The 12,792-nt window shown below is 41.4% G+C and overlaps 1 protein-coding gene across 3 annotated transcripts in view; it reads right to left on the minus strand.

Moving 5' to 3' along the window:
* Window positions 1–12,792, minus strand: part of LOC137378176 (peroxidasin homolog) — a 272,519-nt gene that overhangs the window by 71,196 nt on the left and 188,531 nt on the right. For all 3 annotated transcript variants that reach the window (XM_068048332.1, XM_068048334.1, XM_068048333.1), the window contains 2 exons: window positions 10,332–10,501; window positions 3,325–3,597 (listed from right to left, as the gene is read on the minus strand). In XM_068048332.1, coding sequence (XP_067904433.1) covers window positions 3,325–3,597; window positions 10,332–10,501 — 443 coding nt within the window. The remainder of the gene's footprint in view (window positions 1–3,324; window positions 3,598–10,331; window positions 10,502–12,792) is intronic.

The raw sequence follows: 12,792 nt of genomic DNA on the forward strand, positions 1-12,792 counted from the left end.
TTAGTTGCTTGTAATAATGAAGTTGTCCTTGCGTTGTTGATACTATTGCATTGTTTTATTGTTCGTTTCACAGTCACAAGGCAGCCAGACAACAGAACACACACTTTAGGGGGGGAATTTGATGCTCTCCCCTGCGTTGGGTTTGGAGGCAGGGACAGCATATAATCAGGTGGGATGGTGAGGGGGGTGAGGGGGAACCCCGCCATCTTTCTGTCTCCACCCAAATCAAGTCCGGGGAGGGAAAGTCTGAACGGCCTACCTGCCCTGCCGCCAATTGAGACCCTTAAGTGGGCAATTGATGCCCAATTAAGGGCCTCATCCTGCTGCTGCCAGAATTAGCCCAGCAGCAGGCGGGCCTGTCGCCACACAGGGAGCATGCCAAGTAAACCCTGGTTGCTTGCCAGCTCTGGGGGAGGGGGGTGGGTCCCTCGTTAGAAGGTACTTAGTGCCTGAATGAGGGACTCGGCATAGCGAAGAGGGGCGGCCTATTGAGATCCACTCCCTGCCCTTGCTGCCGACCCCTTCCGCAATGACCCTCACTGCACAAAACCCCTCCCGCTGTGACTTACCTGTCACAGGGCATTGGCTAAGTGCTGTGCCAGCAGCAGCCACCACTGGCACTGCTCAGTTAAAGAGCTGCCGGCCTCTGATTGGCCGGCAGCTCTCTCCAGGCGAGACTTCCGCTGCTGGGGTCCTTGCTCCTGGGGAATGCCCACCGCTGTCCACTTAAGTGCATAACTGGCACTTGATTTGGCAAGCCTGCCCCTGAGGAGGCAACGCAGGGCTCTTGGCAGCACTTTCGCCAGTGGTCGAGACCCCTGTCGCCAAGACAAATACCCACCCTTTGTTGCAAGATTTGGAACAAAGAATTTAATGTCACAAGATGAACCTCCATCTTAATGAAAAATAAACTGTGGCTTCTGACTACATCATCAGAATTCTTTGGCCCTGAAATTATTCTGTGTGATACTAGCAAATTAACACGCTCACTTGACATTTTCAAAATAAACAGATTAATACCTCTATTAAATAACAGAGAAAGGAATTTCATACTAATATGTTCAGCTTTCATGCACTAATATTTGAAGAGATAAGTTTCAAATCTTTGGAATGCAGTCCTCGTCTCATTGGCATGCCCTTCTTACTACGTCACAGTAAGGTTAGCTGTACAATGTGCTTATTATGCCAGCTCAAACTGAATTTAAACAGAAAACCACAAACATTCGTATTGCTTTGCACTCTGAGGTATGAATCACTGAAAAATAGGAAGGGCTCTAAGGCCCTTGACAATGTAAAGCCTTGCCCATCTCCAGAACTTTCTGCTGCTTCATATATGAACTTTTCTTGCTATAAGGGTCTAAGAAAGCAAGTGGGGAAAATATGGAAGCCCTACAATTAATAGCAATAAAACAGGTCTATCCACATTTCAGATTTAAATCCTCTGCAATATTTCAAACCACAAACAGATATGCTAGCCTGGATTTCCTGGACCCCTCCCACCATTTTGCTTTGGAGGATTTGGGGTGGATAGTGCTAGATTGTTGGAAGGGACAACTTGGTAAGGATCCGCAACCAGCATTTTAAGGTCACTGAAGAGGGTCTTGGCGACTCAATGGAAGATGGGCCAATATAAGCTCGCTCAGAGCATTGCATGGCTCAGAAAATAGCTATTTCTTCCTCCTGCTATGGCAAGTCTCAGAGGTCTGCTGCAGCAAATCTACTCCCTTCAAATCACTGCTATAGTGCAACTCCCTAGAAGTAGCATGTACGCAAGATATTTCAAGGCCACAAAAGGGAAGTTGCATCCAAGAAGAGATACATCCCAATTGGAAAATACAGACTGCTGAAACTAAGGATGAATTAGAGGTTGTAAATTTATTTCTTCCCAATGTAGGATGAATACAGGATGATTTAATCAACCAAACCGCACTGCATTAGTATTTTGAACACACAACGCACGAAGAAAATATCCCTACTGGGATTCAACAATGAATTGTCACAAGAAATTATAATTACTAGACAATAAGCAGTTGTATGATCAATTGAGTACCACACATTAAGGAGAAATAAGTAAATGCGTGCTGTGGCCCTAGCTTTCTTTGCTATCCCACCAGAAAATGGTTTCCAAATTCAGCCAAAATCCATCAGTTAAAAAGAATTTTGGCTCTCCCAGCTATGGAAAAAAAAAAGGACTCAATGCTTTTGGAAGTCAAAAATGAGTGAATGTGAGTGGATTTTCATGGGGATTAATTAAAGTGAGCGCTTCTGACGTAACTTGCTATCAGCTTTGGACACAAACATGATCCTCAAAGAGGAGGAAAGCATGATTAGTGCAGCCCTGTCCCCACTCCTCGCTACCCACTGACACCCCAGGAAAGGCAATGAGCCTGAGAAATCAAATCATGAGCTGTGGGTTTGAGCCAAGTTCATTCAGTTTAGAGGTGGAATGCTCAGGTTAGGGGTTAAAGGGCTATCTGTTTGAATCCACTTATTCATTTATAATTGCAGCCCTGCCACCAGAATCAAGGATATAAAAAATGCACAAAATCAGTAAGCTTTTTCACGTAGGCTAGAGGATTGAATTCTGTCAAGACTGGTCTTGAAGTTTATCTTCTGCACTGAAAAGAAATCAAACAGCAATAACATGGCAGATTTAACTACATTTTTTAAATTGACTTTTTGAGTTAATGGAAAATGAACTAAATTCAAATACAAATATAATCACAAAAACATAACAGTTTTCATATTATGTGCTAATCCTTTGTTCAATCACTTCAGCTGAAATTTAAATTCGAACTGAAATCTATTACTGTTACATATAGCTATCAAAGCCTAGATCTTTCCAATAACTCTTATTTTCAGGCTGATTGGAAAATGCAGAGCTATGAAAAATTATGACTGACAAGATTGTCAAATGAACTTAATGCAGATGAGTTCCTGTTGTCCACAATTTAATGGACTTATTAATCTATTTAAATAAATGAGTTAATGCCTGTGTGGTGCACAAAGGAATGCCGCATAACCATGTTATGTTTAATCAGCAATATCGCAATGGGTAATTTCCAGCCTTTTTTCAAGAGTTTTTTTTAATACTTGACAACTACAGAGTTTTTGTGCAGATACGATTTAAAATGCGCCCAGCTTCTAAAGTTTAATTAGGTAATAAGTTAACAGAGAATGAGCTTTATTAAAGTTTCTGAAATTCCTTTTAGAAAACATTTTCCTTCATTAATTACATTTGGCATCATCATTCCTTAAAACCAATGGATTGTACTTTTAATATTAATAACTGTAACGGAAAACTAGTAACAGCTTATTGTGTACCTTGTACAATGATGTGGGCCACAGCCTGGATTGAACCTTCACTGTTGCTTGCATTACAGTTGTACTGCCCTTGATCCTCAAAGGTGACATTCTGCATGAAAAGCCCACCAGAAGAAGTGATGGTGTACCTGAAGTCATCAGGAATTGGGTTGTCATTACCCTTAGTCCAGATGATGCGAGGTTGAGGATGTCCCGAGACTCCACATTCAAGTGTGACGCTTTCCCCTACCAATACCTCTGTGTTTTGAGGCTGAATCACAAAAGTGGGTTTTGCTGGAAAAATACAAATCAGATAGGATCTGTAAAATATTATACCTTAAAGTGCGAGTTAATGTTATAACCAAACTATCCAGATAGCATTATGTTGTGAAAAAAAAAGTTTCTGCATCAGACAATTAAATTGATGGATCTGTGCCCAATCTGTGCAAATATTTTGAAGTAAACTGCCAATCATTGCATATCATACATTGAGCCAAGTGCTGTCTTCAGGTTGTTCAGGATGAGGGATAATTGGATTAATACAAAGGAATAACAGAAAGAGGAGGAGGTAGGGGAAGATGAGGAAGGACAAGAGGCAGGAGGGAAGGAGAAATGGGGCAGGAATGGAGAAAAATACTTCAGCGGGAGAGTTGGGTTTTGGAATAATATCTCAGCATTTGAGGGAGATGCCCTGATTTACCGAAAAAAATTAATGAGGCAGCCTGCTTTGTCTGCTACATAGGAAATAGGAGCAGGAGTAGGCCATTCAGCCCCTCGAGCCTGCTCCACCATTCAACTAGATCATGGTTGATCTTCCACCACAATGCCATTTTCCTGCACTATCCCCATATCCTTTGATATCTTTAATAACTAGCAATCTATCAATCTCTATCTTGAATATACTCAATGACTGGGCCCCCACAGCCATCTGGGGGTACAGTATTCCAAAGATGCACCATCGATTGTGCACTCATCTCAGATCTAAATGGCCCATCTCTTATTCTGGGACTGTGTCCCCTGGTTCTAGAACATCCCAGCCAGAAAAAACATCCTTCCTGCATCCCTGTCGAGCCCTGTAAGAATTTTATATGCTTCAATGAGATCACCTCTCATTCTTCTAAACTCTAGAGAATACAGGCCCAGTCTCCTCATAGGACAATCCCAGGGATCAGTCTGGTGAACCTTCATAGCACTCCCTATGTGTCAAATATATCCTTTCTTAGGTAAGACGACCAAAACTTTACACAATACTTCAGGTGTGGTCTCATCAAGGCTCTATAAAATTGCAGCAAGACTTCTTTACTCCTGTACTCAAATGCTGATGCAATGAAGGCCAACATACAATTTGCCTTGCTAATTGTTGGCTGCATTCTACAGGTTTGCTTTCAGTGACTTATGAACAAAGTCACCCAGGTCCCTTTGGACATCAACACTTCACCATTTCTCACTATTTAAGGAATACTGTGCATTTGTTTTCCTACCAAAGTGGATAACTTCACATTTTTCCACATTATATTCCATCTGCCATCTTCTTGCCTACTCACTTAGCCTGTCCAAATCCCCTTGAAGCCTCTGAATGGCCTACTCCTGCTCCTCATAACACACATTCCCACCTAGTTTTGTGTCATCAGCAAACTTGCAAATATTACAATTGTTCCCCACGTCCAAATCATTGATATAGATTATGAACTGCTGGGTCCAAGCACTGATCCTTACTGTATCCCAATAGTTACAGCCTGCCAACCTGAGAATGACCCGTTTATTACTACTTTCTGTTTTCTGTCCGTTAACCAATTCTCAATCCATGCCAGTATATTACCCTCAATCCCACATGCTCTAATTGTGCCTACTAACCTCCTGTGGGGCCCTCATCGAAAGTCTTCTGAAAAGCCAAATACACCATATTGACTGGTTCCCCTTATCTATTCTGCTAGTTACATCCTGAAAAACTCCAACAGGTTTGTCAAACACGATTTTCCTTTCATAACTCCATGCTGACTCCGACTAATCCTACCATTATTTTCTAAGTGTACAGTTATCACACCCTCTAGCATTTTCCCTCCTACTGATGTCAGGCTAACAGGTCTGTAGTGTCGCTGTTTTCTCTCTCCTCCTTTCTTAACCATGTGGTTACATTTGCTTCCTCCACATCTGTAGGAACCGTTCCAGGATCTATAGAATTTTGGAAGATGACACCAATGCGTCCACTATCTCTACAGCCACCTCTTTCAACACTCTGGGATGCAGATCATCATCAGGTCCAGGGGATTTATCACATTTAAGTTCTCTAAATTTTTCCAGTATTACCTTTTTACTAATACTAATTTTTTTCAGTTCCTCATTTTCACTAGTCTTTTGGTTCTCTAGTATTCCTGGGAGGTTTTATGTATCATCCTTCATGTCACTTCCTTATTCCTCATTACAAATTCCCCAGCCTCTGCCTGTAGTGGGCCCACATTTGTCTTGGCTAATCTTTTCCGTTTTACATATCTATAGAAGCTTTTAACAGTCCATTTTTATGTTTCTTGCAATTTACTTTCATATTCTATTTTCTCTTTGTTTATCAGTTCCTTGGTCCTCCGTTGCTGAATTCTAAAATGCTCCCAATCCTCAGGCTTAATACTTTTTTGGCAACTTTATAAACTTCTTCCTTTGATCTAATACATTTTCAAACTTAATGTAAAATTCTATCATATTATGGTCACTCTTCCCTAGAGACTCCTTCACAATGAGATTATTAATTAGTCCTTTCTCATTACACAACACTAGATCTAAAATAGCTCATTCTCTAGTTGATTCCTCAACACATTGTTGTAGAAAACCATCTCGTATACATTCCATGAATTTTCCCTTCACAGCATTAGTGCTAATTAGGTTTACCCCGTCTATATGCATGTTGAAGTCCCCCATGATTACTGTATTGTCCTTGCTACATATACCTTTAATTTCTTGAATTATACCGTGTCCTACAATACAACTACTGTTTGGTGGTCTATAAATAACTCCTACCAATGTTTGTTGTCCCTTGGCTCGACCCAAACTGATTCTACATTTTGATCTTCCAATCTAGGATCTTCTCTCATTAATGTACTGTCGCATCCTTTATTAACTGCGCTACCCCATCTCCTTTTCCTTTTTACTCATCCTTCCTAAATGTCGAATACCCTTGGACATTCAGTTCCCAGCCTTGGTCTCCCTGCAGCCACGTCTCTACTATCATAATTAGATCATACCTGTTTACTTCCATTTGTGCCCTCAATTCATCTACCTTGTTGCAAATACTGTGCGCATTCAGATAGAGTGCCTTTAATTCTGTTGTCTTATTATTTTTGCAATCTTTAGCCTTATCTGCTGATGCACTCAAGTTTGATACCTCATCCCCGCTATTTAGTTTAAAGCCCTCTCTACCACCCTAGTTATATGACTTGCCAGATCACTGGTCCAGCATAGTACAGGTGAAGACCGTCCCAACGGTACAGCTCCCACTTTCCCCAGTACTGGTGCCAATGCCCATGAATAAAAATCCTTTTCTCCCACACCAATCTTTAAGCCAGGCATTGAACTCTCTGATGTTATTTACCCTACTCCAATTTGCTCATGGCTCACGTATTAATCCAGAGATTACCACCTTTGAGGTTCTACTTTTTAAAACTTAGCCCCTAGCTGCTCATACTCTCTACGCAGAAGCTCTTTCCTAGTCCTATCTATGTCGTTAGTACCACATGGACCACGGCAACTGGATCCTCCCCTTCCCATTGCAAGGTCCTCTCCTGCCATGTTGAAAATTTCAGATACTTTTAAAACTACACAGAATTTTATTACCTCGAATAGGCTCCAATTTTTCAAGCAATAAATAGGCTTAGATTTTTCAAACAATGAAGAGGTTGTGATAATTTAAGCTTGAAGAGGCTCTGATTTTTCAAAACATAGATGCCTACCTGTTCAGACACGAGTTTTTCATTTTTGAACAGGTATTGATTTTTCCAGGATTGTTCAAGGTGTTACAAATGTTAGCAAAGATTCAAATTGAAAACCCTCATCATAACATTGCCTACAGGCATAACAGTTAATGCAGGTAGATGTGAACACTTTTATAATTCAACTTTCCAAAGGACCAGTTTGACTTAAGAGCTTTCAGTGCATTTTGAAATAGAATGTTTTGAGCTACCATTCTTAATATGGTATGTATATGTTCTCTGCTACATATCTACTGCATAACCCAGATACATGGTGCTTTAAGAAAGTTACACACTTGGTTCACTAACATTAGACACACAGGTATTGAAGATTACAGATCAAAAAAGCTATTTAAGAGGGAATATCATGGTAGAATAATAACTGTGAAACAACTGATAATTTGGTCACATAGTCTGTGCTTTTAGGCACAGAATATCGACTTGTATAAATACGTTAATGTAACAAATAGGTATAGGACCATAAATAAAAAAAACAAAATTTTAAAAAAATGTTTAAAATTGAATCTTGTCCATTTCCCACTAGGCGAGTCTGGTCAAAATTTACCCCATTAATCATTAAGAAACTGAGAGAGAGATGACTTTGACCCTGTCTGGTTGGTTGAATGCAATTCAGGATGTGAGCGTATATTACTCAATCTCTAACCAATTAGCTGTAAATGTGTTTGGTTTACCTACGTAACCCACCTTCTAAAGTTTAACTAGGCAATAGATTAACACAAGAAAATGTGCTTTATTAAAAATTTCTGCAGTGGCTTTTACAAAATTTGTGTTTTCATTAATTAAATTTAACTGTAATGTTAAAGAAATCATGATTTGCATCCGATATTCCTTCATAGTATGAGCCAATCAAAAACTCCAAGAGTAACCAAGTCAAAACAAAATCCCTGGAAGAAAAAGTCAATGGCTTCATCATTCTCAATGCTACATTCATTGATATGAGTTACCCCTTGTTGAATTTTCTGCTAAAAACAAAACGTTATACTGCAAAATAATACAAGCATTTCATATTTGTTTTGCTTAAAATGTGATAAAAGCCTAACATTTTATTTCACATAAGGGAGCACAGACTCAGAATTAACACTAGAACAACAAAGGGAGAAATAAACAAAACAAATCTCACAAAGGTTTATTATAATATGGAATGTTATACCACATTTTATTTATTTTTAAAAATTTATTTAGAGATACAGCACTGAAACAGGCCCTTCAGCCCACCGAGTCTGTGCCGACCATCAACCACCCATTTATACTAATCCTACATTAATCCCATATCCCCACCTTTCATCAATTCCCCTACCACCTACCTATACTAGGGGCAAATTATAATGGCCAATTTACCCATCAACCCGCAAGTCTTTGGCATGTGGGAGGAAACCAGAGCAACCGGAGGAATCCCACACGGTCACAGGGAGAACTTGCAAACACCGCACAGGCAGTACCCAGAATTGAACCCGGGTCGCTGGAGCTGTGATGCTAACCACTGCGCCACTGTGAGGCAGAGGTCATATAAAAGGGAATCAGATGAGTATTTAACAAAAAGAAGAATATGAACTGCCACTTAAAAAGGCATGGATTAATCAGGGATAGTCAGCATGGATTTGTTAAGGGAAGGTCATGTCTTTTTTTGAGGAAGTAACAACAAGGGAAGATGAGGGAAGTGCAGTGGATATGATCTGCATGGATTTTAGAAAGGCATTTAAAAAAGTCCCACATGGCAGACTGGTCAGTAAAATGAATGCCCCTGGGATTCAGGGGAATGTAGCAGGTTGGATCCAGAATTGGGTCAGGGCCAGGAAACAAGGGGTAGTAGTCAATGGATGTACTTGTGAATGGAAAGCTGTTTCCAGTGGCATTCCACAGGGCTCAGTGTTGGGTCCCTCGCTGTTTGTGGTATATATTAATGATTTGGACTTAAATGTGGGAGGCATGATTGGGGGACATTTGCCAATGACACAAAAATTGGCCGTGTAGTTGATAGTGAAGAGGATAGCATAGACTCCAGAATGATATCAATGGTTTGGTTGAGTGGGTGGAGAGTGGCAAATGGAATTCAATCCAGATAAGTATGAGGTAATGCATTTGGGGAGGGCAAATAAAGTGAGGGAATACACAATAAACGGGAAGATATTGAGAGGAGTAGAAGAAGTGTTTGGAGTGCATGTCCACAGGTCCCTGAAGGTGGCAGGACGGATAGATAGAATGGTGAAGAAGGCATATGGAATGCTTTCCTTTATGGGCTGAGGTATAGAATTCAAAAGCAGGGATGTAATGCTGCAACTGTATAAAATACTGGTTCGGCCACAGTTGGAGTATTGCATACAGTTCTGGTCACCACATTACACAAAGGACATAATTGCTCTGGAGAGAGTACAGAGGAGATTTATAAGAATGTTGCCAAGGCTCAAAAGTTGCAGCTATGAGGAAAGATTGGATAGGCTAGGGTTTTTTTCCTTACAACAGAGGAGGTTGAGGGGTGACTTAATAGAGATGTACAGAATTATGAGGGGCCTGGATAGAGTAGACAGAAAGGACCGGTTTCCCCTAGCGGAGAGGTCAATTACTGGGGGGACACAGATTTAAGATGATTGGTAGAAGGATTAGAGGGAACATGAGAAAAAGCTTTTTCACCCAGAAGGTGGTGGGTATCTGGAATTCACTGCCAGGAATGGTGGTGGAGGCAGAAACCCTCAATTCTTTTAATAGATACCTGGACATGCAACTGAAGTGCGGTAACTGGCAAGGCTATGGACCAGGTGCCGGAAGGTGGGACTAGATTGGGCGGCTAGTTTTTTCAGCCGGCTCAGACACAATGGGCTGAATGGCCTCCTTCTGTGACATAATTTTTCTATGGTTCTATGAAAGGTTACAGAGGAAGCGGAGAGAAATTGGTTTAGTAAACTCCAGTTGAAAAACTAGCATTGACACAGACAGATGTGTTGAATGACCTCCTGCTGTGTCAAAACTTCTACAGTTCTAGGATAAACCCTCCTACCGAGCACACAATAAAACATACAGCAACATAAATGTTCAAATGCATTTCTGCTTCCTTACATGGTGTTCCAAAATACCGGAGGATCACTTCATTAGTCTTGACCTCTCCTGCAACGTTTTTGGCCATGCACTGGTAAGCACCTTGGTCTGACTCTTTTATATTCTGAATCATCAACGTGCCATCTTCCAGTAGATTCACACGATTGTCATCTTTCATATCTATTTCATTACTGAGGGGATATAAATAGGTAGTGATAATGCAACATGGGAGCTTGACAAAAAGATACATTAACCAAATTCAAAATAATTAGTCCATCCAAGAATACAACAAAGAATTAGGCAGGCAATACTCAAAAACAAACACACCCATCACGTTCTTGCCATGGACATTTTGTGGTACTTTAAAAGTGAATGCGCAGATGCCTCAGATTTTAGTTCCTTGGAGGTTATTTAATGTTAAATGATGGATAATGGCATTGCTGATAACATGTATATTGCTTTTACATAATTCCTACTGCATTCAATGAATTAAATATGGTCCAGCTTTCATACACTTGTAAATTTGAAAATAGTGGCGCAGTGGTTAGCACCGCAGCCTCACAGCTCCAGGGACCCGGGTTCGATTCTGGGTACTGCCTGTGCGGAGTTTGCAAGTTCTCCCTGTGTCTGCATGGGTTTTCGCCGGGTGCTCCGGTTTCCTCCCACATCCTAAGACTTGCAGGTGATAGGTAAATTGGCCATTGTAAATTGCCCCTAGTGTAGGGAGGTGATAGGGAATATGGGATTACTGTAGGCTTAGTATAAATGAGTGGTTGTTGGTCGGCACAGACTCGGTGGGCCGAAGGGCTTGTTTCAGTGCTGTATCTCAAATAAAATTTTTTTTAAAAATGGCAGGTTGTTCAACCTTGCCCGTCTAAGAGCAACGACCAAAGTACGGAAAGTCCTCATCAGGGAACTCCTCTTTGCTGATGACGCTGCATTAACATCTCACACAGAAGAGTGTCTGCAGAGACTCATCGACAGGACTGCGGCTGCCTGCAACGAATTTGATCTAACCATCAGCCTCAAGAAAATGAAAATAATGGGACAGGATGTCAGAAATGCTCCATCCATCAATATCAGCGACCACGCTCTGGAAGTGGTTCAAGAGTTCACCCACCTAGGCTCAACTATCACCAGTAACCTGACTCCCGATGCAGAAATCAACAAGCGCGTGGGAAAGGCTTCCACTGCTATGTCCAGACTGGCCAAGAGAGTGTGGGAAAATGGCGCACTGACACAGAACACAAAAGTCCAAGTGTATCAAGCCTGTGTCCTCAGTACCTTGCTGTATGGCAGCGAGGCCTGGACAATGTATGTCAGCCATGAGCAACGTCTCAATTCTTTCCATCTTCGCTGCCTCCGGAGAATCCTTGGCATCAGGTGGCAGGAACGTATCTCCAACACAGAAGTCCTCGAGGCGGCCAACATCCCCAGCATATACACCCTACTGAGCCAATGGCACTTGAGATGGGTCGGCCATGTGGACCGCATGGAAGATGGCAGGATCCCCAAGGACACATTGTACAGCGAGCTCGTCACTGGTATCAGACCCACTGGCCGTCCATGTCTCCGCTTTAAAGACGTCTGCAAACACGACATGAAGTCCTGTGATATTGATCACAAGTCGTGGAAGTCAGTTGCCAGTGATTGCCAGAGCTGGCGGGCAGCCATAAAGTCGGGGCTAAAGTGTGGCAAGTCTAAGAGACTTAGCAGTTGGCAGGAAAAAAGACAGAAGCGCAAGGCGAGAGCCAACTGTGCAACAGCCCCGGCAAACAATTTTATCTGCAGCGCCTGTGGAAGAGTCTGTCACTCTAGAATTGGCCTTTATAGCCACTCCAGGCGCTGCTTCACAAACCACTGACCACCTCCAGGAGCTTACCCATTGTCTCTCGAGACAAGGAGGCCAAAGAAGAAGAAAAGAAGAAATATGGTCCAGCTTTCATACACTTGCTAATTTGAAAAAATAGCAAGTATTAGTTGAACTCTCATTGCATCGACAGGATATATAGCAGGGTTTTACACTGCTATTTTGCATCAATCTTTGTAATTAAAGATGATATTGGGTTAACCGATACAAGATATGGTTAATGGTAGAATTGAATGCATTAGTAAATGTGGATGTAGTCCTTGCTAGGATTAATTATCTTAAAATAGGTTGGGCACCCGGCTTGACAGTATTTCATTTCAGGATGTTCAATGAAATAGGGACTGTGCTATAAGCCACGTTTTCATATATTTAAATAGCTTGTTGGATTTGAGATTGTTCACGTATACGAGCAGCCCATGTGGTAACAATATTTAAAAAGGGCAATAAGTCAGAACTGGAAAATGATAAGCCCATTTGCCTGATTATAGGCAAGTTGCTAGAAGGGATCATTGGAAGTACCTCCAATGATCAGTACACTGATCTTGAAAGAAAAAGGGTTATTAAGGAATTTCAGTATGGCTTCTTGTACATTCTGTCTCACCAACTATGTTG

Source organism: Heterodontus francisci, chromosome 16 (assembly GCF_036365525.1).
Source record: "Heterodontus francisci isolate sHetFra1 chromosome 16, sHetFra1.hap1, whole genome shotgun sequence".
NCBI lineage: Eukaryota > Metazoa > Chordata > Chondrichthyes > Heterodontiformes > Heterodontidae > Heterodontus > Heterodontus francisci.